Raw genomic sequence first — 24,575 nt, 5'->3', positions numbered from 1 at the left:
TTTGCTCTACATTTCACGGGATTCTTGTGAAGGTAACCCATACAGATGAATGGAAGTATGGAGGTAGTTTTGTGCCAACAAAAATAAAGCGTCCAAAAAAACATCATAAGAAAATCATAAAAAATATTCCCTGAGCTTTCTTATATCTTCCAGATATAATGTAGACACTTCAAAACCATATTCCTTATTATTTATTTTTAACTTTAATGATCCATGATATAACCATCGTAAAACAATTCCGTATGTTAGCTTATAGGTTTTAAAGTCCCATTCTTGTGCGCAGATTCAGGAATTCAGACAGTACTGTTGGAGCTTGTATGGAGATGGATAGCATTTCCCCTCCAGAAATCTGTCTCTATGTGTCTGTGTGTATGTGTGTATGTGTGTGTGTGTGTGTGTTTTGTGTGCATGCCTGTCTAAAACCACAGAGGCAAAGTCTATTTGTGTCCTTCTGGGCCCCTCGACCTCCAGGGCTCTGGGAAGCCTGCCATAATCCCTCTATCACAATACCAGTGGCCGGTGTGACCTGCATTAGCAATTTCCGCTAATGGCTGACGACACCTCCTTCCCCCCCAAAAATAAGTAATTTACCATTACCCTGAACTTCCAGAGAGGCACTAGTGCATCCAATTGTACACTGTAACGGAAAACTGTAATTGATATGATAATTTTGGGTATTATCAACAGTAAAATACTCTGAAACATATTACTGCAGCATACTGTAAATTATGGTGCATTGTGGGAAAATTGTATATAAATGATCAACATTTGAAAACAATTACCTTTCCTCAAATGTCAAACTACCTGGAAGTCTGAAAAGATAGACGGAGTGGGCGGGGATCTAACCTTGACTGGTGGTTCTTTAAAAATGCCTATGTCAAGCAACATGGACGCAGTGTTGCAGTGAGATTCTCAAGCAAATTTGCTGATACACAAAAGAACTCAAACAACATTGAAATGGCATGCAACATCCAATCCTGTAATACATCACATCATGGTTTCACAAATTACTTGTTTACAGTGCCTTGCAAAAGTGTTCATCCGCCTTTATGTTTTTCCTATTTTGTTGCATTACAACCTGTAATTTAAATTTAAATTGATATTTATTTGGATTTCATGTAATGGACATACACAAAATAGTCAAAATTGGTGAAGTGAAATTAAAAAATAAGTTGTTTCAAAAAATTCAAAAGAATTTAAAACGGAAAAGTGGTGCGTGCATAAGTATTCATTCACCTCCTTTGCTATGAAGCCCCTAAATAAGATCTGGTGTAACCAATTACCTTCAGAAGTCACATCATTAGTTAGATTGCACACAGGTGGACTTAATATAAGTGTCACATGATCTCAGTATATATACACCTGTTCTGAAAGGCAACAGAGTCTGCAACACCATTAAGCAAGTGGCACCACCAAGCAAGTGGCACCATGAAGACCAAGGAGCGCTCCAAACAGGTCAGGAACAAAGTTGTGGAGAAGTACAGATCAGGGTTGGGTTATAAAAAATATGCGAAACTTTGATCATCCCACGGAGCACCATTAAATCCATTATTAAAACATGGAAAGAATATGGCACTACAACAAACCTGCCAAGAGAGGGCCGCCCACCAAAACTCACAGGCCAGGCAAGGAGGGCATTAATCAGAGAGGCAATAAAGAGGCCAAAGATAACCTTGAAAGAGCTGCAACGGTCCACAGCGGAGATTGGAGTATCTGTCCATAGGACGACTTTAAGCCGTACACTCCATAGAGCTGGGCTTTACGGGAGAGTGGCCGGAAAAAAGACATTGCTTAAAGAAGAAAACACATTTGGTGTTAGCCGAAAGGCATGTGGGAGACTCCCCAAACATATGGAAGAAGGTACTCTGGTCAGATGAGACTAATATTGAGCTTTTTGGCCATCAAGGAAAACGCTATGTCTGGTGCAAACCCAACACCTCTCATCACCCCGAGAACACCTAAGCATACTGCTAAAGCAACACTCGAGTGGTTTAAGGGGAGACATTTACATGTCTTGGAATGGCCTAGCCAAAGCCAGACCTCAATCCAATTGAGAATCTGTGGTATGACTTAAAGATTGCAGTACACCAGCGGAACCCATCCAACTTGAAGGAGCTGGAGCCGTTTTGCCTTGAAGAATGGGCAAAAATCCCAGTGGCTAGATGAGCCAAGCTTCTAGAGACATACCCCAAGAGACTTGCAGCTGTAATTGCTGCAAAAGGTGGCTCTACAAAATATTGACTTTGGGGGGGTGAATAGTTACGCACGCTCAAGTTCCATTTTTTGTCTAATTTATTGCTTGTTTCACAAGAAAAAAATATTTAGCATCTTTAAAGTGGTAGGCATGATGTGTAAATCAAATGATACAACCCCCCCAAAAAAATACATTTTAATTCCAGGTTGGAAGGCAATAAAATAGGAAAAATGCTAAGGGGGATGAATGCTTTCGCAAGCCATTGTACCTAACTGTTTGGTTATTGTAATAGCATCAATATAGACAAGATGTTGGCTCTATAATTTAGCTAGCTATCCCAAATGGAATTAAATTAAACAAGTAGTATTAACATTAAACAAGTAATAATAATAGCAATAAAATATATATTAGTACCAGTAAAAAGTTTGGACACACTTACTCATTCCAGGGTTTTTATTTTACATTGTAGAATAATCATGAAGACATCAAAAGTATGAAATAACACATATGGAATCATGTATTAGCCAAAAAAGTGTTAAACAAATACAAATATTTTATATTTGAGCTTCATCAAATTAGCCACCCTTTGTGTTGATGACAGCTTTGCACACTCCTGGCATTCTCTCAACCAGCTTCATGAGGTAGTCACCTGTAATGCATTTCAATGAACAGGTGTGCCTTGTTAAAAGTTAATTTGTGGAATTTCTTTCCTTAATTTCTTTGGGCTGCAAGCCCGACGTCGGTACACTTATGACTACAGCCAGGCCAAGTGCAGGGCGCGAAATTCAAAATATATTTTTTTGAAATATTTAACTTTCACACATTAACAAGTCCAATACAGCAAATGAAACATCTTGTGAATCCAGCCAACATATCCGATTTTTTTTAAATGTTTTACAGCGAAAACACCACGTATATTTATGTTAGCTCACCAACAAATACAAAAGGACAGACATTTTTCACAGCACAGGTAGCATGCACAAAACCAACCTAACTAACCAAGAACCAACCAAACTAACCAAGAAACAACTTCATCATATGACAGTCTTATAACATGTTATACAATAAATCTATGTTTTGTTCGAAAAATGTGCATATTTGAGGTTTTACATTGTTTTACATGATCAGTTTTACATTGCAGCTACCATCACAGCTACCATCACAAATAGCACCGAAGCAGCCAGAGTAAATACAGACACCAACGTGAAATACCTAAATACTCATCATAAAACATTTCTGAAAAATACATGGTGTACAGCAAATGAAAGACAAGCATCTTGTGATTCCAGCCAATATTTCCGATTTCTTAAGTGTTTTACAGCGAAAACACAATATAGCATTATATTAGCTTACCACAATAGCCAGAAACACAAGCCATTTACCAGCAGCAAAAGTTAGCGATGGTAACAAACCAGCAAAAGATATATAATTTTTGACTAACCTTGATAAGCTTCATCAGATGACAGTCCTATAACATCAGGTTATACATACACTTATGTTTTGTTCGAAAATGTGCATATTTAGAGCTGAAATCAGTGGTTATACATTGTGCTAACGTAGCATCTTTTTCCCAGAAAGTCCGGATATTTTATGACACAACTATTCTGACCAAATAACTATTCATAAACGTTACTAAAAAATACATGTTGTATAGGAAATGATAGATACACTAGTTCTTAATGCAATCGCCGTGTTAGAATTCTAAAAATAACTTCATTACGACATCCAGCTTAGTTATAGCGAGAGAGTGCCCAAAATCTGGGCGCAAACTAATAGTACACATGTTCGACAGATATATGAAATAGCATCATAAAATGGGTCCTACTTTTGATGATCTTCCATCAGAATGTTGTACAAGGGGTCCTTTGTCGGGAACAATCGTTGTTTGGTTTTAGAATGTCCTCTTCTCCAGTCAATTAGCACAGAAAGCTAGCAAAGTGGCGCGAAGCTCTCCTTCGTGAACAAACGCAGACAAAGCAACACGCCTAACGTCCCGAAAAAATTTCAATAATCTAATAAAACTATATTGTCACATTTATCAAATAAAATCAAAGCCGGAGATATTAGTCGTCTATTACGACAGCTTTTCAGAAGGCAATACCAGGTCCCTTCTCGCGCATTCCAGGAAATTGGTGTCACGTCATGCCAAGAGCTTTTATTCGACCTCAGATCAAGTTATACACTCCATTTCTTCTCTCACTGCCTGTTGACATCTAGTGGAAGGCGTATGAAGTGCATGTATACTAATACATATCAAGCACATTTATAGGCAGGCCCTAGAACAGAGCATCGATTTCAGATTTTCCACTTCCTGTCGGGAAGTTTGCTGCAAAATGAGTTCTGTTTTACTCACAGATATAATTCAAACGGTTTTAGAAACTAGAGAGTGTTTTCTATCCAATAGTAATGATAATATGCATATTGTACGAGCAAGAATTGAGTACGAGGCCGTTTGAAATGGGCACATTTTATCCAGGCTACTCAATACTGCCCCTGCAGCCCAAACAGGTTAATGTGTTTGAGCCAATCAGTTGTGTTGTGACAAGGTAGTGTTGGTATACAAAAGATGGCCCTATTTGGTAAAAGACCAAGTCCATATTATGGCAAGAACAGCTCAAATAAGCAAAGAGAAATGACAGTCCATCATTACTTTAAGACATGAAGGTCAATCAATCTGGAAAACCATCAAGTGCTATGATGAAACTGGCTCTCATGAGGACCACCACAGGAAAGGAAGACCCAGAGTTACTTCTGCTGCAGAGGATAATTCATTACATTTACCAGCCTCAGAAATTGCAGCCCAAATGCTTCACAGAGTTCAAGTAACAGACACATATGGCGCCGGAGAAGAAGGCTGACATTTTACGTGTCCCCAACCGATTGTGGTTTTTGTTCATTTATTTGCGTTGTTTGAAACTTATTTTGTACATAATGTTGCCGCTACCGTCTCTTATGACCGGAAATAACTGCGATAAATCACCACGGCCTGACAGAATCCTTTTTTTCTTTTAACGAGTCTGACAATCCCGACGCGAATGATATACTGCTTTCTTGGGAACAGGCCCAGAGCCCCGTAATTTGCGTGAAGAGGCAAAGAAAAAGGGCCAGAGGGCGATCTGCCTTTTTGAGAATTCGTAGGCGATCGAATAAACCCCCACTTCCTTCCATTCTGGTAGCAAATGTGCAAATTTTGGAGAATATAATTGATGACCTACGCGGAAGATTAAACTACCAACGGGACGTTCAAAACTGTAAAATCTTATGCTTCACGGGATCGTGGCTGAACGACAGCACTATCAACATACAGCTGGCTAGTTATACACTACGGGCAGGATAGAACAGCGGCGATGGACTATGTATTTTTGTAAATAACAGCCGGTGCACGATATCTAAGGAAGTCTAGAGCTATTGCTCACCTGAGGTAGAGTATCTCATGATAAGCTGTAGACCACACTATCTACCTGGATAGTTTTCATCTGTATTTTTCATAGCTGTTTACATACCACCAGAGACGGAGGCTGGCACTAAGACAGCATTGAATGAACTGTATACAGCCATTAGCTGTATACAGAAAACGCTCACCCAGAGGCGGCGCTCCTAGTAGATTGGGACTTAAATGCAGGGAAACTTAAATCCATTTTACCAAATTTCTATTAGCATGTTAAAGGTGCAACCAGAGGGGGAAAAAACTCTGGACCACCTTTACTCAACACATACAAAGCTCTCCCTCGCCCTCCATTTGACAAATCTGACCATAATTCTATCCTCCTGATTCCTGCTTACAAGCAAAAATGGATTACAGGCGCACTGAGCTAAAGGAGCGGGACTCTAACCCGGAAGCTTATAAGAAATCCCGCTATGCCCCCCGACGAACCATCAAACAGGCAAAGGGTCAATGCAGGACTAAGATCGAATCGTACTACACCGGCTCTGACGCTGGTCGGACATGGCATGCAACCCATTACAGACTACAAAGGGAAGCACAGCCAAGAGCTGCACAGTGACACGAGCTTCCCAGACGAGCAAAACTACTTTTATGCTCGCTTCGATGCAAATGACACTGAAACATGCATGAGAGCACCAGCTGTTCCGAAAGACTGTGATCATGCTCTCCGCAGCCGATGTGAGTAAGACCTTTAAGCAGGTCAACATTCACAAGGCCTCAGGGCCAGACCGATTACCAGGATGTGTACTGCGAGCATGTGTTGACCATCAGGCAAGTGTCTTCACTGACATTTTCAACCACTCCCTGTCCGAGTCGCTAATACCAACATCTTTTAAGCAAGAACATTAAAACTTCTTAAGGCTAGGGTGCACTATTTTCACGTCCGGATGAAAAGTGTGCCCAAAGTAAACAGAAGCTAGGATATGCATATAATTGGTAGATTTGGATAGAATACACTCAAAAGTTTCTAAAACTGTTAAAATTATGTCTGTGTACAACAGAACTTATTTGGCAGGCGAAACCCAGAGGACAAACCTTCCAGGAAGCTTTTTTGTGGTCACTCTCTTTTCAATGGGTTTCTATATGGATCTAGATTTCTAAGGCGCTTGCAGTTCCTATCGTTTCCACTAGATGTCAACAGTCTTTAGAAATTGGTTGATGTTTTTCTTTTGAGAAAAGAAGAAGTAGCCATTTCCTATCTGGGTGGATAGCCAAGTTTACCTCTGTGGTTGGTGCGCACGACCTGAAAGCTCGCTCCACATTGTGTTCATCCGGTATTGAACACAGTTTATTCCATCTTAAATTTTATCGATGATTTACGTTTAAAAATACCTAAAGTTGGATTAGGAAAGTTGTTTGAAATTTTTGGATCAAGTTTACAGGTAACTTATTAGATACTTTGTAGTCATGTTGCGCATTTTCTGAATCAAACGCGCCAAATAAATGGACATTTTGGGGATATAACGACAGAATTTATCGAACAAAAGGACCATTTGTGATGTTTGTGACATATTGGAGTGCCAACAGAAGAAGATCTTCAAAGGTAAGGTATGATTTATATCGTTATTTCTGACTTTTGTGTCGCGCCTGGCGGGTTGAATTATGATTTTCATGTGTTTGTTTGATGGGGTGCTGTCCTCAGATAATAGCATGGTTTGCTTTCGCCGTAAAGCCTTTTTTGAAATCTGACACTGTGGCTGGATTAACAAGAAGTTCATCTTTAAACCGATCTATAACACTTGTATGATTTATGAATTATTATTATGAGTATTTCTGTTTTTAAGTTTGGCGCGCTGCTATTTCACTGGGTGTTGTCAAATAATGGGATTGGCGCGCGAAGGGATCACTAAGCAGTTAAGGTAACCTGCTTAAATGACTACTGACCTGTAGCATTCACATCTGTAGCCATGAAGTGCTTTGAAAGGCTGGTCATGGCTCACATCAACACCAATTTCCCAGAAACCCTAGACCCACTCCAATTTGCATACCGCCACAACAGATTCACAGATGATGCAATCTCTATTGCACTCCACACTGCCCTTTCCCACCTGGACAAAAATAACACCTATGTGAGTATGCTATTCAATGACTACAGCTCAGCGTTCAACACCATAGTGCCCTCAAAGCTCATCAATAAGCTAAGGATGCTGGAGGGGGGTGGAGACAAGCACAAAGACATGTGAAACAGATCAGGGTGTGACAGTACACATCAATTGCAATATCCAGAACAATCCTACCTTGCCTTTATGTGCTTTTTATTTTATATATTTTTGTTTGATTGTTTCCTTTTCAACGCCTTGTACTGTGTTTCCTTTAGAAATCCTCCAGGAATCCTCAATCAATTCCCTTTTCCGTTGGTTTTATGCTCCATTTTTCCTCCTTTTTGTTGGCCTTATGTCCTAGTCCCTCAATCCTGCCCTTCTTTGTTGACTTAGTAGACTAGATAGCTTTCTGAGCCAGGTTGATCAATCTCTCAATCTTTCTCTAAGGAAAAACATCTTCTGATATCTCCAGATGGAGATCACAGTAATTTAATAAAAACAATAACATTTGCTGCTGTCACAAAAGCGATAAACGGTGTGACCATTGAGCAAAGTTGAGGAAGCCAAAGTTCTAGGTATAATATTGGATGGTCAATTATCATGGTCAAGTCATATTAACAAACTTGAAGTGAAGATGGGGAGGGGTATGTCTGTTATACAAAAGATGTTCTGTGGTTTTGACACAAATCAACTTTACTAGCAAAGCTGCAGCTGGCTCAAAACAGAGCAGCACGCCTTAACCTTACCGGCACATACAGAACTAACATCAACAACATGCATGCCAGTCTTTCCTGGATGAGGGGTGACGAGAGTTCAACTGCTTCTCTTCTAGTTTTTATGAGAAACATTACTGTGATGAAAATGCCAGATTGTCTGCATACTCAAATAACATTCAGCTCAGACACATACCCCAGAAGATATGCCACCAAGGGTCTCTTCACAGTCCCCAAGTCTAAAACTAATTCAGGGCAATGCACAGTATTATACAGAACCATTATTGCATGGAACTCCCATCTCCATTTACTCAAGCAAACAGCAAAATAACCTTAAAAGAAGGGATTAAACAACATCGCATGGAATGGCGGGGACTGTGAGGACACACACAAAATAACACACACATAACACACACACAATGTTTTAGTTAGTTCGTTTTTAAAATATTTTTATTTATTTTAATATATATTTGTTTTACTTTAGTTTATTTGAGTAAGTAAGCTTGTAAGTAAGCATTTCACAGTAATGTATTCTGTACATGTGACAAATACAATTTGATTTGTTGTATTGTTTGTATTTTGATGTATTGTTTATATATTGTTGCATTACAAATGTCTGTGACTGTCTATCATTGTATCACTGTTTTGTGTTTCTTGTGGACCCCAGGAAGAGTAGCTGCTGCTTCTGCAAAAGCTAATGGGCATCCATATAAATAAACAAATTAACACAACTCCTTCCTGGCTTTTTCACTGCTAAACAACACTATTCCAAGGGCCCATTTGTATTCCAACCATAGAAATTGTGTGTACTTGGTTGTCTATAAAGGGGAATTTCACTCTGGATCTGCCACGGCATATAGTCATTACTATATTAACATTACATTTTATTATTAACATCACAATTAGCCAACCCACACGCTAGAACTAGCACATTTTCATTTCTGCTCATAGTGAACCACAAAGTCCATTCAACTATTAGGAGTGAAAACCTACAGGACGGTAGCTCGCCAGGAACAGGGTTGGAGAGCCCTGATGTAGAACCACAGTAAATAAATTTGTCTGCCTTTATGGATTCACAGAATATATTTATATAAGCTGTACAGGGCTCCGTAGCATCAAACAGATGCTAGACATTCAGATATCCAAAGAATGTTTATTTGTTAAAATAAAAGTAACATACCAAAAAAATGGTATGAATAGTGTAGTACAGTTCAGTGTGTCTCAGTTCAGAGAACTGTAGCTACAAATTGCTACACCAGATAATGTGATTTACCCAAAGATTTGTCCATTTCAAGTCTTCTCTCATTGATCGAGACAGGTGGGTGTCCACACCAAAGTGCTGCATGTCTCGATCAATGAGAGAAGACTTAAAATAGGCAAGATGGCAGGTGTAACAATCTGTAGCTCAGAGAACTGGTGGTCATGAGGAAATTGCCATTCACAATTTTTTTTTTTATAAATACAGTATGATCAGCGTAGTAAAGTTCAGGGAATACTTGTCAAGCTGTGGAGGGAGTGTTGTCATGATCAAACTACCATTCAGCTCCTCAAAAGTCCTTTGCTAGAAACCCAGTGTAATGATACAATTCACTACAATGACATGCAAGCAAACAGAATTCTGTATCTAGAATCCACTCCAGGGAAAGTTCCATGGTATTGTCTGTAAGACAAAAAAAGTATTAAAAATGATACTCTATTGTAGTTTGAATGACAGTTGAACTGTGCCAGCATAACATCAACATTAGGGCAGACTAGTTGAACATGCATACATGCGTACATGCACAAAGATTATGTTTACAACAATATCTAGCCTAATAGAAAGAAATATGGCATAACCCTCAACCTTTGTACAGTGACCAGACTGTGTCTACCTAGGTAGGTAGGTAGGCAGACAGTATCTACCTACAGCCATGTCAATCATGCATGCTTAGGCAAATATTTGCATAGCTTTACAACATAAAATGGTTGTATTATGATTTTGATAAGAGAATTTTGTTCTCAAGGTACATAACCCAATTTAATTGTATTCCTCAGTCTGCAAACTAGAATTTGTAAGATCCTGGTCGAATGAAACAGACGGAGGCCCAGCTAAAATAGTCAAAAAGTTTTATTCACGGGAACGTTCTAAAGTCAAGAATACAAAACAATACATTTTATACTGACTTCTCACGCACACACATTCACACAACCATACGCACCCACATACACACAACCATACGCACACACATGTCCTGCTACCCAGCCGACAGAGATTAGTGACCTTGTCCTTGAGACGTACTCCCCGTTCTCTCCCAAATCTCTAGTCAGGTCGGCACCAAGCTCAGACAGTCTGTGTTTAAAATACCATAAAGACATATTGTCTTTACCCTAATTCTGACTAGGCCTACACATTTATTGATTATGATTTTATACATTCTAATCAATTCCATACAATTATATGTTTCAGGGCGGACTATTCTAATCATTCAATTAACAGATAATTCTCACCTATCAGGTTTCTCCTCACTGTTTGCTACATAGCGAGCAAGTAAAATATTTAGTTGCTGATGTTACATGTTTGCTAACAAGTGACGAAGCGAGGTGTGGCATATAACAAGTTAGCAGGGACCAGCCTAACTAGCTAGTCAACTGCAGTCATGTGCTAATGTTTACCAGTAAACCTAGCTGTAATGTTGCAGCTTTCTGTTTAGTAGCCATATCTACTAAACAGTTTTAAGAGCCCAGCTAGCAATGACGAATCGGCACAGAAGGGGACCCGGAACTGATTGAATCGGCCCGGAATCAGGTGTCGGACTCCATCTACCGGAATTCAGCTGACTTTGCCGGCAGAAATGGCCCGATCCAAATTTAAATAAATGTATACAAAATTACCAGATTTAGTCAATTTAAATATTACTACATTACATACAAATTATACCCATCCACAACGTTTTTAATGCTGATCAACTGAGTTGCACAAAGTATCAACATACTAAAATACTACTTAAAGGAAAGACTATCAAAGAATTTAATTTAAAAGTTACTTTTATTTTTTGATCACAGAAACAATGAGAAGTAGTTTGATTTTGTCTGTTTAAGCTTTCTTTCTGTTTGCGCTCTGATAGGCATTCCGTTTTCTCCATCACTCCTCCAAGGTCTGGTCACTTTTCACTCACTCTCTCCTTTTTCTCCCTCCATCTCTGTCAGGGGCTAGCTTCATCCATCGTTTCATATATTTTTCTATCAGGAACTTCAGAATGACTGTGACGCACAGCACCTTTGTAAATATCAGAAAGAGAAAATAGAACACTTATTGAAATACTCCCTGAAATATGACTCATAGTTTATGCAACTCCCCTAACCCTACAAAATTGTTTTATTAATGGCTTTTTGTAAAATATTTCCATTTCATTATATTCTTCCTGCCTTGACAGGAAACTGTGTTGTAATAATGAACTTCCCAGCCGACAATCAAATTAACATGCTGGCCTGTTTTTATTTCATTAATAACTTCTGTGACATTATGCCTCTCTGCCCCATGCAGCGGCCTTGAAAGCAAACTTACCGATAACAAAACTTTTAAGGCAAGAGGTTCAAACGCCTGTTTCCCATTGGCCCCTCTCCAATTCATTTTCATGGCCAGGCCATTTTTAAGGAGTTTTGAGAGGATTCTCCACACATTCTTCTTGGTGGTCATCCCTCCAAACAGTCCCAAATACACTGCTCAAAAAAATAAAGGGAACACTTAAACAACACAATGTAACTCCAAGTCAATCACACTTCTGTGAAATCAAACTGTCCAATTAGGAAGCAACACTGATTGACAATAAATTTCACATGCTGTTGTGCAAATGGAATAGACAAAAGGTGGAAATTATAGGCAATTAGCAAGACACCCCCAAAAAAGGAGTGATTCTGCAGGTGGTGACCACAGACAACCGCTACCTCCGCCTTTGTGCCAGGAGGTGCACTGCCAGAGCCCTGCAAAATGACCTCCAGCAGGCCACAAATGTGCATGTGTCAGCATATGGTCTCACAAGGGGTCTGAGGATCTCATCTCGGTACCTAATGGCAGTCAGGCTACCTCTAGCGAGCACATGGAGGGCTGTGCGGCCCCACAAAGAAATGCCACCCCACACCATGACTGACCCACCGCCAAACCGGTCATGCTGGAGGATGTTGCAGGCAGCAGAACGTTCTCCACGGCGTCTCCAGACTCTGTCACGTCTGTCACATGTGCTCAGTGTGAACCTGCTTTCATCTGTGAAGAGCACAGGGCACCAGTGGCGAATTTGCCAATCTTGGTGTTCTCTGGCAAATGCCAAACGTCCTGCACGGTGCTGGACTGTAAGCACAACCCCCACCTGTGGACGTCGGGCCCTCATACCACCCTCATGGAGTCTGTTTCTGACCGTTTGAGCAGACACATGCACATTTGTGGCCTGCTGGAGGTCATTTTGCAGGGCTCTGGCAGTGCACCTCCTGGCACAAAGGCGGAGGTAGCGGTCCTGCTGCTGGGTTGTTGCCCTCCTACGGCCTCCTCCACGTCTCCTGATGTACTGGCCTGTCTCCTGGTAGCGCCTCCATGCTCTGGACACTACGCTGACAGACACAGCAAACCTTTTTGCCACAGCTCGCATTGATGTGCCATCCTGGATGAACTGCACTACCTGAGCCACTTGTGTGGGTTGTAGGCTCCGTCTCATGCTACCACTAGAGTGAGAGCACCGCCAGCATTCAAAAGTGACCAAAACATCAGCCAGGAAGCATAGGAACTGAGAAGTTGTCTGTGGTCACCACCTGCAGAATCACTCCTTTTTTGGGGGTGTCTTGCTAATTGCCTATAATTTCCACCTTTTGTCTATTCCATTTGCACAACAGCATGTGAAATTTATTGTCAATCAGTGTTGCTTCCTAATTGGACAGTTTGATTTCACAGAAGTGTGATTGACTTGGAGTTACATTGTGTTGTTTAAGTGTTCCCTTTATTTTTTTGAGCAGTGTATATGGTCTGAAAAACAAAAACTTGGAATGGTACTCTGGGTCAGATTGTGGCTTGGTTGATTACCTTTCAGCAATACATGTAATGATGTAATGATATCTTGTCATACCAGGTTATTTTATAAGTCTTGATCTGAAAGTTGGCCCTCAACTCTTCTCAAGTTTTCCAGCGAGGACATTGGAAGTCGAAGGTCTGTCAAATCTGGAACCTCATCCAGGGTTGATCTGGTCGCCTGGAGCTTTTGCTTAATCATTTCTATGGAGGTTAAGATCTCACAAAGAATTGCTTCAAAAATACGAAACAGAACACAGTTGTGTTTTATCCCTCACATTCTTTCAGTAGTTGAAGTTATAAAGGATAATAAATATAAATATAAACAACATAATCAACGCAATCACATTATAGTTCAGGGGTGGGCAACTTTGATGTTGGTGGGGGCCACAATATGTACCTTACATGTAACACTTACGATCACACACTGGCTGCTGCTGTTGAATATTTGGCTCAATCCTTGCTGGCCTATCAGAATTCCCAGGTGTCTCTCTTCTGTTCTCTGGAGGTCTGATAAATGGTGCAGGTGGCAAACCCTTAGAGGTGTTTGACTGGCCCTTGCGTAAAAACGTTTCCATTGGCTCCTTATCCTCACTTTCAGTGGCACTGAACATTTGCGTATTTGTGCCCCTGATGTTAAAAATATAAGGTTACTAACATATGTTGGATAGTTAGTTTTTTTAAATCATATTTGTTATGCCTTTTCTCTTCATATATGCGAGGCGGTCATCCTCCTCCTCAATCTGAAGATCAGATTGGACCACAGCCATAGGAAGCTTACAGTGAGCCTCCTCATGTGTCTACAAGGGAATATTAATGTTTTGTGTTAGATTGCAGATACATATTGTTGTCTCAGGAGGTTGATGTCAGTTATAAATAGTTGACTGCATATATAACATTAACTCACCTCTAGTGTACCTTATGTTCACATCCGTTTTCGTCAGGTGCTTCTTGACATTTCACTGGCCTTGTGCAGCGTTCTGTGGATGTATAAGGGGGCCAGTAGCTCATGCCATCCTGGACCCATGATGAAGGTCTCCTTCTTCTCCACAGATATAAAGTCCACAAGGTGAAACATACTGTGTAAATTGAAAATGCATAATTTATAATATTGAAAGTAAGACTCCCATAAGAGGACTAGCCCTGCTGACCAGCCAAACGCAAGCTGTGGTGTTGATTGTAACCGCTGACCCTCACTGATTCTGAATGTCCCCCATTTAGCCCACTAGACTGTGTATTTGTGTCATGGTTATATTTTTAGACATGTCTTACTTTTCCATGCTAGTTGGTGACTTATGTAATGTCACAGGTGCATAGAATAACTTTTGTATACCTATTTGGGAGTTTCTGCCAAAGTTTGTCAAGAGTGCCAGAGAGAGAACTTAGAATACCAAAGTTTAAAAAAGTGCCACCAGCAACCCTGTCAACTCTTTTGGTATTGAGGAGGGTCCTTGCATCTTTTGGCAAGGTTGGATGGTGGAACCTCAGAATCGAAAGCAGGGCTGTTAACGCAACTAATGTTATTCCATATTCAAGAGCCCAATTCACCAAGTAGCCTTTGAAACGGTCCGTTGGGCTTTCAACCTCATCGTCAATCATCTCCTCGACATCATCACCCTCATCACCAACGTTCTCCTCAGCATCATCAACCTCACCCTGACCTCCAGCGTCTCCTACACCTGCAGTGTCCATCAAAGCATCCACAAACAGTTCTTCCTCAAAGTCCTGACCACTGAACAACATTTCCTCTGCGGCCTCATTGGACATATAAAATGTCTAAGGAACAGCAGCATTTTCTACATTATGTGTAGACTGCTCTTTTTGAATAGAATCAGAAATCCTTCTGACAAATGGTGACGTTGAGGGCCAGAGCTCTAAAAAACATTGATGAACTGAATTAATAAAGGGCAGCGACTTGCATTCATTCTTAGGAACCTTATAATATCCTTTGTTGGCTGAATAGCTGGCTGGCTGCAGGAGGAAGAGCTACTGCTGGAATTAGCTGGCAGGCTAGAGAGACAGAGAAGAGATCTTTAGGGGTCAAAGTGACTGCATTAACATTCAAAAACGTGTGTCATTTTCAGGGAACACTCACCTTGATTAATCAGAAGAGGTTGTTTAGCAATTTGCTGTAAATTAACATCACAGACAACACAATCTAATTGCTGATTAGGAAACTGGCCTTGAAACATGTTAGAAGTCCCGTAACGTTGTTGTTTTACGTGTCGATATCCTACTTAGTCCTATAAATGAACGTTAGGCTACATTTAACCTGCCTTTTCAAACTGGTAACTTAAGCAGTAAAATAACAGCAGTAAAATAACTTTTTAACATACTTTTCTACAGAATATTATTACAAAAATTATCCAGTTACCTTAATGTCCAAATTGGATAAGAAATATTATTTACCATTGAAGTTTAACATTGTTAACACAATCGCGGCCCGAGCTCAATCGCCGCATCCTAGCCATAAGTAATGCTGCCGAAGGCGGGCCAGACTCGGGTCACATGACGTCGGCCGAGTCTGACTCTCAGTCAAGTGCCCCGACTCTCAGCCGGAATCGGCCCAGCTCCAATGTGCTAACTGGGAATAGTATGTTAGCCAGCAATACACAATATGGGTTTCAATCAATATACTAAAGTTAGCTAGCTAGGTGGCTTGCCGGAAGCTTACTTAGCTAGGCACCAAATTTGTCATCTGCTCTCTTGATGCTGGCATCGGCTGTAGCTGAGCTTCTAACGTTAGCTAAATCCCAAAAATGTCCAGTTGGTTGAATGTCACAATGTAGATAATATAACATCAAAAATTGCTCTGTGGTCGAATTCGTATTGATGAGAGAAATCACTTGAAGACATTGCGTCTGGTCAGTTCTTTCAGTTTTGCCCAAAGGATTTTGTTGTTAGTGGTGCCTCTTGGAGGAGGGCCGGAGAACAGAGCAGGAAGCACCACCCAACACAAGTTGTAGTCTTTCAGAGACTGGAAAATGTCTGCTTGTATATTTAGCAATGAATCTGCTGATAGGAACATCGCTGAAAGACGTCCAATGGCTCTGTCGAACAAGGACAAACATATCTAAATGCACAAAAATGTATAGTATACAGCTGAAGTCGGAAGTTTACATACACTTAGGTTGGAGTCATTAAAACTCGTTTTTCAACCACTCCACAAATTTCTTGTTAACAAACTATAGTTTTGGCAAGACGGTTAGGACATCTACTTTGTGCATGACACAAGACATTTTCCCAACAATTGTTTACACACAGATTATTTCACTTATAATTCATTGTATCACAATTCCAGTGGGTCAGAAGTTTACATACACTAAGCTGACTGTGGCTTTAAACAGCTTGGAAAATTCCAGAAAATGATGTCCTGGCTTTAGATGCTTCTGATAGGCTAATTGACATAATTTGAGTCAATTGGAGGTGTACCTGTGGATGTATTTCAAGGCCTACCTTCAAACTCAGTGCCTCTTTGCATGACATCATGTAAAAATCTAAAGAAATCAGCCAAGACCTCAGAAAACAAGTTTGGTTCATCCTTGGGAGCAATTCCCAAATGCCTGAAAGTACCACATTCATCTGTACAAACAATAGTACGCAAGTATAAACACCATGGGACCGCTCAGGAAGGAGACGCGTTCTGTCTCCTAGAGATGAACATACTTTGGTGCGAAAAGTGCAAATCAATCCCAGAACAACAGCAAAAGACCGTGTGAAGAAGCTGGAGGAAACAGGTACAAAAGTATCTATATCCACAGTAAAACGAGTCCTATATCGACGTAACATGAAAGGCCGCTCAGCAAGGAAGAAGCCACTGCTCCAAAACTGCCATAAAAAAGCCAGACTGCGGTTTGCAACTGCATATGGGGACAAAGATCGTACTTTTTGGAGAAATGTCCTCTGGTCTGATGAAACAAAAATATAAATGTTTGGCCATAATGGCCATCGTTATGTTGGAGGAAAAAGGGGGAGGTTTGCAAGCCGAAGAACACTATTCCAACCGTGAAGCACGGAGGTGGCAGCATCATGTTGGGGGGGGGGGGGGGGTTTGCTGCAGCAGGGACTGGTGCAGTTCACAAAATAGATGGCATCATGAGGGAGGAAAATCATGTGGATATATTGAAGAAACATCTCAAGACATCAGTCAGGAAGTTAAAGCTTGGTCGCAAATTGGTCTTCCAAGTGGACAATGACCCCAAGCATACTTCCAAAGTTGTGGCAAAATGGCTTAAGGACAACAAAGTCAAGGTATTGGAGTGGCCATCACAAAGCCCTGACCTCAATCCTATAGAGAATTTGTGGGCAGAACTGAAAAAGCTTGTGCGAGCAATGAGGCCTACAAACCTGACTCAGTTGCACCAGCTCCGACAGGAGGAATGGCCCACAATTCACCCAACTTAATGTGGGAAGCTTGTGGAAGGTTACCTGAAACGTTTTACCCATGTTAAACAATTTAAAGGCAATGCAACCAAATACTAATTGAGTATATGTAAACTTCTGACCTACAGGGAATGTGAAGAAAAAGAAAAGCTGAAATAAATCATTCTCTCTACTATTATTCAGACATTTCACATTCTTAAAATAAAGTGGTGATCCTAACTGACCTAAGACAGGGAATTTTTACTAGGATTAAATGTCAGGAATTCTGAAAAACGGAGTTTATATGTATTTGGCTAAGGTGTATGTAGACTTCCGACTTCAACTGTATTTTGTCCAAATCGTGCAGCCATATTCTGACATACTACTGGAATCCTCCATTACTCAAATCGGAGCTACTGCGTAAATCAAATCCAATCTTATTTGTCTCATGCGCAGAATACAACAGGTGTAGACCTTACAGTGAAATGCTTACTTAGAAGGCCTTAACCAACAATGCAGTGTTGAGAAAATACCAACAAAAAAGTGTGAGATATGAATAACTAATAATTAAAAATCAGCAGTAAATAACAATGGCAGGTCAATGTGTGGGGGCACCGGTGTCGAGGTAATTGAGGTAATATGTACATGTGGGTACAGTTATTAAAGTGACCATGCATAGATAATAACAGAGAGTAGCAGCAGCGTAGAAGGGGGGAGCAATGTAAATAGTCTGGGTAGTCATTTGATTAGCTGTTCAGGAGTCTTATGGCTTGGGGGTATAAGCTGTTTAGAAGCCTCTTGGACCTAGACTTGGCGCGCCGGTACCGCTTGCCGTGCGGTAGCAGAGAGAACAATCTATGACTAGGGTGGCTGGAGTCTTTGACAATTTTTTTGCCTGAGATTACTAATTAATTTTAGCATAATGCTACCTACAGCCATTTTATGTGTGAAGAAATTAAATGTTTTATTTTGTGAAGAAATGAAGGCTAAATATTGATGAAGAAAGATTCTGAGAGAACTTTTCTCATTTTAGCATGTATGCTAAGCGAATACATGTTGTGTTTGTGTGTGCGTGTGTGTTCAGTGTGCGGGTGCGACTTGGCTCAGGGAGGTTTCTTCATGAAGAACGGGGACTACCTGTGCACGTTGGACTACCAGCGACTCCATGGCACATGCTGCAATGGCTGTGGGAGCTTTGTAGAGGGAGAGGTGGTCACTGCTCTCGGCAAGACGTACCATCCAGCCTGTTTCGTCTGCACAATCTGCAAGTAAGATCATTGTGCTGCCACATGCATACACACACACACACACACACACACACACACACACACACACACACACACACACACACACACACACACACACACACACACACACACACACACACACACACACATACACATAGATGTATCTCTTCTCTCACTCTCTCTCTCTCTCACTCTCAGACGACCATTTCCTACTGGAGATCGTGTCACCTTTAATGGGAAAGACTGTCTCTGTCAACACTGCATCCACCCTATGTCCCCTACCCCCAAAGACATCAGCAGCTCCAGCAGTAAGTGTGTGTGGCGTTCGTGCATGTGTGCATCTGTGTGTGTCCACGTGAGTGAGAGGTGTCCAAATCGTTTTTGAGGATCCCTTACCACAGGTGTCATAAATTACATCCGGCTGTGATAAGAGTTTTTTTCTGTGGAATGATTGTTTCTGTTAACATTTAGGTTGTCATATTTATCAGCCCTCCCTTTCCGTCATTGTAAATAAAAATGTGTTGTTAACAGACTTGCGTAGTTAAATAAAGCTTAAATAAAATTTAAAAATCCTGGCAGTTATTCTGAATGCAGGTTGCGGGTAATTACAAGTTCCAATTGTTGGATATCTTCACTCTAGCTGGATTCCAATAGGAATTACACATCACTTTGCAAGCCAGCAAATTCCCAATCTGGCCCTCAACCATCACGGTCACCTAATAATCCCCAGTTTACAATTGGCTCATTCATCCCCCTCCTCTCCCCTGTAACTATTCCCCAGGTCGTTGCTGCAAATGAGAACGTGTTCTCAGTCAACTTACCTGGTAAAATAACGGTAAAATAAATAAAATAAAAAATGTGACTTGTAAACCAGGAGTTTCCGACCACTGTGCTAGGCTATAACTAGGCCCTCAAAGAAAGTCCATATGATTTATGTAATGTACTGTCATAAAGAGTTGAATTTTAAAGGTTAATAAGGCTGGTGGAATAATTCATAGATGGTTCTAGGAAGAACCCTTCAAAGAGAGTTCTAGGAAGACCCCTTAGATGATAAAAAGGGTTTTGGTCAAACCATTTATAGAGGGTTCTAGGCAGGACCCATCATAGAGGATTTCCCCTATGGAGACAAGCCAAAGAATCTTACTTAGCACCTTTTATTTTATCTAAGAGTGTATAACTTCTCCAACATTAGCCTATCCTAGACCGCTTCCTGTTACCCTGCCCAGACAGAGTGGGAGAGGTGTCCATAGTTCACTGGACAAATGGAACATCAATGGATGCACCCAAGTAAGGAAAATTATGTTGAAAAATAATCTTATATGGATGTTGAAAGACGTCTTATACGTACGTCAAAAATATGTAGTTCCAAGACTTTGAAAATATGTATTTTCCAGGCATTAAAATCCGGTGCGTTTTAGGTGCTGAATGAAACGTGAAAATACATTTTAAACTGGACGTTGAAAATATGTCATTTACAGACATTGAAAATACATATTTTTCGGTCATTGATTCTACAGCCAAATTTCAACCTGCTATACATGGTCAATTAAGTAAGATTATATGACAATAATAATTTTAACCGCTTTAGTCCCCGGTCATTCTGGAGATTATGGTGGTGATGGAGGCAGACCAACAGTGGGTGAAGTACGGCAGGTCTGCGGTAGCTGGAAGGCCACCAGCCATTTCACCCCTCCGGGCCCTGCTGAATATCAGTCTGGAGTGCAAAGCCCCTTGCCATCTCCCTCTGAGGCAGAGTTCTTCAAGCTGTTTCTGACAGAGGAGCTGGTGGGAGACATAGTGGAGGAGAACAATCGCTATGCCTTGGAGCTACAGGAGAAGAGAGAGCCAAGAGTGAGGGGGAAGCTCGCTAAATGGGTTACAACCACAATTAGTGAAATGTATACCTTCCTGATGACAGTCCTTCTCATGGGGATAGTAAAGAAGAACTCCCTAAGTGAATACTGGAGCATGGATCCTATGTTTGCAACTCCCTTCTTTGTCACTCTCTTTTCCCTTCCTAGTTCTGCTGCAATGCCTGCATTTCGTAAACAATGCTACTGCCAACCTAAATGACCACTTTTATACAAATCAATGTTCTTACCATCATGACATCAGCATTTGGTTCGGGTCTTTGTGCCATACAGTACAAAAACCTGTGCATTGACGAGTCCCTGATGTTATGGAAGCGTAGGCTGGCTTTATGTCAGTACATTCCCTCCAAAATGCACAGGTTTGGGGTCAAGTTCTTTGATATGTGCGACGTGAAGACAGGATTTGTCTAGGACAATGTGGTCTACACAGGGTCCATCACTGACATCCAACATTGTGAGGGGCTTGGGGTGTCCAGGTCCATGGTGTTGACCATGCTGGCTCCACTTCCTAGGAATGGACACACTTTGTATGTGGACAATTGGTACAGTCCCACACTCTTCCAGCATCTGCTCTTCAACAGCAAAGTGGCCTGTGGCACAGTCCGATCGAACATGAAGGGGATGCCAGTATTTCGGAAGCAGGAAGATGCAGAGGGAGGAGGTGGAGTTCAATGAGAACGGTCAACAGCTGGCAGTAAAATAGAATGACAAACGAGACGTCCATGTCCTCTGCATTGTCCATACAGCAACCCTGTCGGCCACAGGGAAGGTGGACCACCTGACGGGAGAGGGAAAGATCAAAGCAGACTGTGTACTGTAACCTCAAAATGGGGGTAGTGAATAAGGTGAACATGATGAAGAGTTTTGTGGAATGCGCTGAGAAAACTACAACGTGGTATAAGAAGATATTTTTCCATCTGATCGGCATTACTTTCCTCAATGGCCAACATACTTCCCCGTCATCTTACAGGTGAGAATATTACTGAACTAGTTTTTTATTTTATTTTATAATTGGACATAAAGTTCCAATATGCAATTATATTGACAATAGCTCACCCACCTACCCACTCATCATCCTGCCATCCCTCATTCTCCCCACTCCCTTTCCCCATAGGTGGGACGATTACCTACCGAAAGTACAAAGAGAACCTCATGACAGAGCGCTGGAGGAGCACCTGGGGGGGTGGGAATGCAATTTTTGTTGTTCAATTACTATATGAATATTGAAATATGGGTTATGCATATTTATAATGAAATGACAGTTGTCAGTCTTTTCTTGCAGTTTTTCTTTCTTCTAGTAAAACTAGTTTTTGTTTTTGTGCTTCAACCACTACTACTACTTCAATTAAATGAACAACTATTACATATTGGTTCAAACAGTATGTTACTAGCATACAAAAGCTGGCCACAATCTTCGGCAAGAAAGATGTTCAGTGTATTTGTGTGTGTGGTTTCTGAAAGTACAGAATAAAGAGGAATTATTAGTAATTACACTGAACAAAAAGATACACGCAACAATTTCAAAGATTTTACTGAGTTACAGTTCATATAAGGAAATCAGTCATTTGAAACAAATTCATTAGACCCTAATCTATGGATTTCACATGACTGGGAATACAGATATGCATTTGTTGTGTTCAGATACCTTAAAAAAGTTAGGGGTGTGGATTAGAAAACCAGTCAGTATCTGGTGTGACCACCATTTGCCTCATGCAGCATGACACATCTCATTCGCATAGAGTTGATTCTGGCCTGTGGAATGTTGTCCCACTTCTCTAAGGATCGGACCCTTTTTCAATTTTCGACTAAAATAACATACCCAAATATTATTGCCTGTAGCTCAGGACCTGAAGCAAGGATATGCATATTTTTGATACCATTTGAAAGTTAACACTTTTTTGTGGAAATGTGAAATTAATGTAGGAGAAAAAACACATTAGATCTGGTAAAAGATAATACGAGGAAAATAAACGGTTTTGTTGTTTTTTATTACAATCATCTTTGAAATGTAAGAGAAAGGCCATAATGTATTTTTCCAGCCCAGGCGCAATTTAGATTTTGGCCACTAGATGTGCAACATTTTAGACTGATCCAATGAACCATTGCATATCTGTTCAAAATGTTGTATCAAGACTGCCTAAATGTGCCTAATTGGTTTATTAATACATTTTCATAATTGTGCACTCTCCTCATACAATAGCATGGTATTCTTTCACTGTAATAGCTTCTGTAAATTGGAAAGTGCAGTTAGATTAACAGGAATTTAAGCTTCTGCCCATATCAGATATGTCTATGTCCTGGGATTTTATTTTACTTACAACCTCATGATAATCACATTAGCCTACGTTAACTCAACCATCCTGGGGGGGGGGGGGGGGGGTGCACCGATCCCTGGGTATTGGCGGGAACTGGAACACGCTGTTGTACACGCCGATCCAGGACATCCCAAATATGCTGGCCATCTGGCCGGTACAGTAGAAACGGAGATTCTTCCCTGAAGTGCACACTTCTCTGGCATGCCAGTGGCCATAGCATAGAAGGTGAACATTTGTCCACTGAAGTCAATTACGATGCCGAACTGCAGTCAGGTCAAGACCCTGGTGAGGACGACGAGTATGCAGATGAGCTTCCCTGAGACGGTTTCTGACAGCTTGTGCAGAAATTATTTGGTTTTACAAACCCACAATTTCTGCAGATGTCTGGGTGGCTGGTCTCAGGTGAAGAAGCCTGATGTGGAGGTCCTGGCTGGCGTGGTTACACGTGGTCTATGGTTATGGAGGCTAGATGGCGTATCTGCCAAATTCTCTAAAATGACGGAGGCGGCTTATGGTAGTGAAATTCATTCAACATTCAATTATCTGGCGACATCTCAGGTGGACATTCCTGCAGTCAGCATGCCAATTACATGCTCCCTCGAATCTGTGGCATTGTGCTGTGTGACAAAACTGCACATTTTAGAGTGGCCTTTTATTGTCCCCAGCACAAGGTGCACCTGTGTCATGATCATGCTGAAAATGGCGCCGGCAGATAGGGCTGCCTTGCTTCTAGCTCTTAGGAAACTTTGCAGTATTTAGATTTTTTATGTGTTATTTCTTACATTATTAGCCCAGACTTTTGGGGGTGTTATTACATACAGCCAGGAAGAACTTTTGGATATCAGAGTGATGGTAACTCACCAGCATTACAACCAGGAATATGACTTTCCCAAATCGGATCCATTGTTCGTACCCCACAGGGCAAATTAACTGATTCCAGAGGTAGACCCAAAACACCGCCTGCGGAGGAGGTACTCGGGGTGGACTTCAAGTCTGACTCAGGAGGCGCACACACCACCCACCGCTTCCAAGTATATTACTCGCTAATGTTCAGTGTCTGGATAAAAAGGCAGACGAGCTCAGGGCGTGGATTTCCTTCCAGAGAGACATCAGGAATTGTTTTATGAAAACGTGGCTCTCTCGGGATATACTGTCTGAGTCCGTACAGCCAGTTGGGCTCTCAGTTCATCGCGCAGACAAGAATAAATATCTTTCTGGGAAGTAGAAGGGTGGGGATGTATGTTTCATGATGAACTACTCATGGTGTGATTGTGATAACATACAGGAACTCAAGTCCTTTGTTCATCCGACCTAGAATACCTCACAATCAAATGCGGACCGTATAACCACCCAA

At 41.1% G+C, this 24,575-nt stretch overlaps 1 protein-coding gene across 1 annotated transcript in view; it reads left to right on the top strand.

Moving 5' to 3' along the window:
- Window positions 1-24,575, top strand: part of ablim1b (actin binding LIM protein 1b) — a 69,281-nt gene that overhangs the window by 12,749 nt on the left and 31,957 nt on the right. Inside the window, exons 3-4 of the mRNA XM_071346984.1 lie at window positions 18,873-19,056; window positions 19,234-19,343. Coding sequence (XP_071203085.1) covers window positions 18,873-19,056; window positions 19,234-19,343 — 294 coding nt within the window. The remainder of the gene's footprint in view (window positions 1-18,872; window positions 19,057-19,233; window positions 19,344-24,575) is intronic.

The sequence above is a fragment of the Salvelinus alpinus genome, chromosome 17 (genome assembly GCF_045679555.1).
Source record: "Salvelinus alpinus chromosome 17, SLU_Salpinus.1, whole genome shotgun sequence".
Classification (NCBI taxonomy): domain Eukaryota; kingdom Metazoa; phylum Chordata; class Actinopteri; order Salmoniformes; family Salmonidae; genus Salvelinus; species Salvelinus alpinus.
Note: the sequence above shows the minus strand (reverse complement) of the source record. Positions and strands in the feature narration are given on the sequence as shown.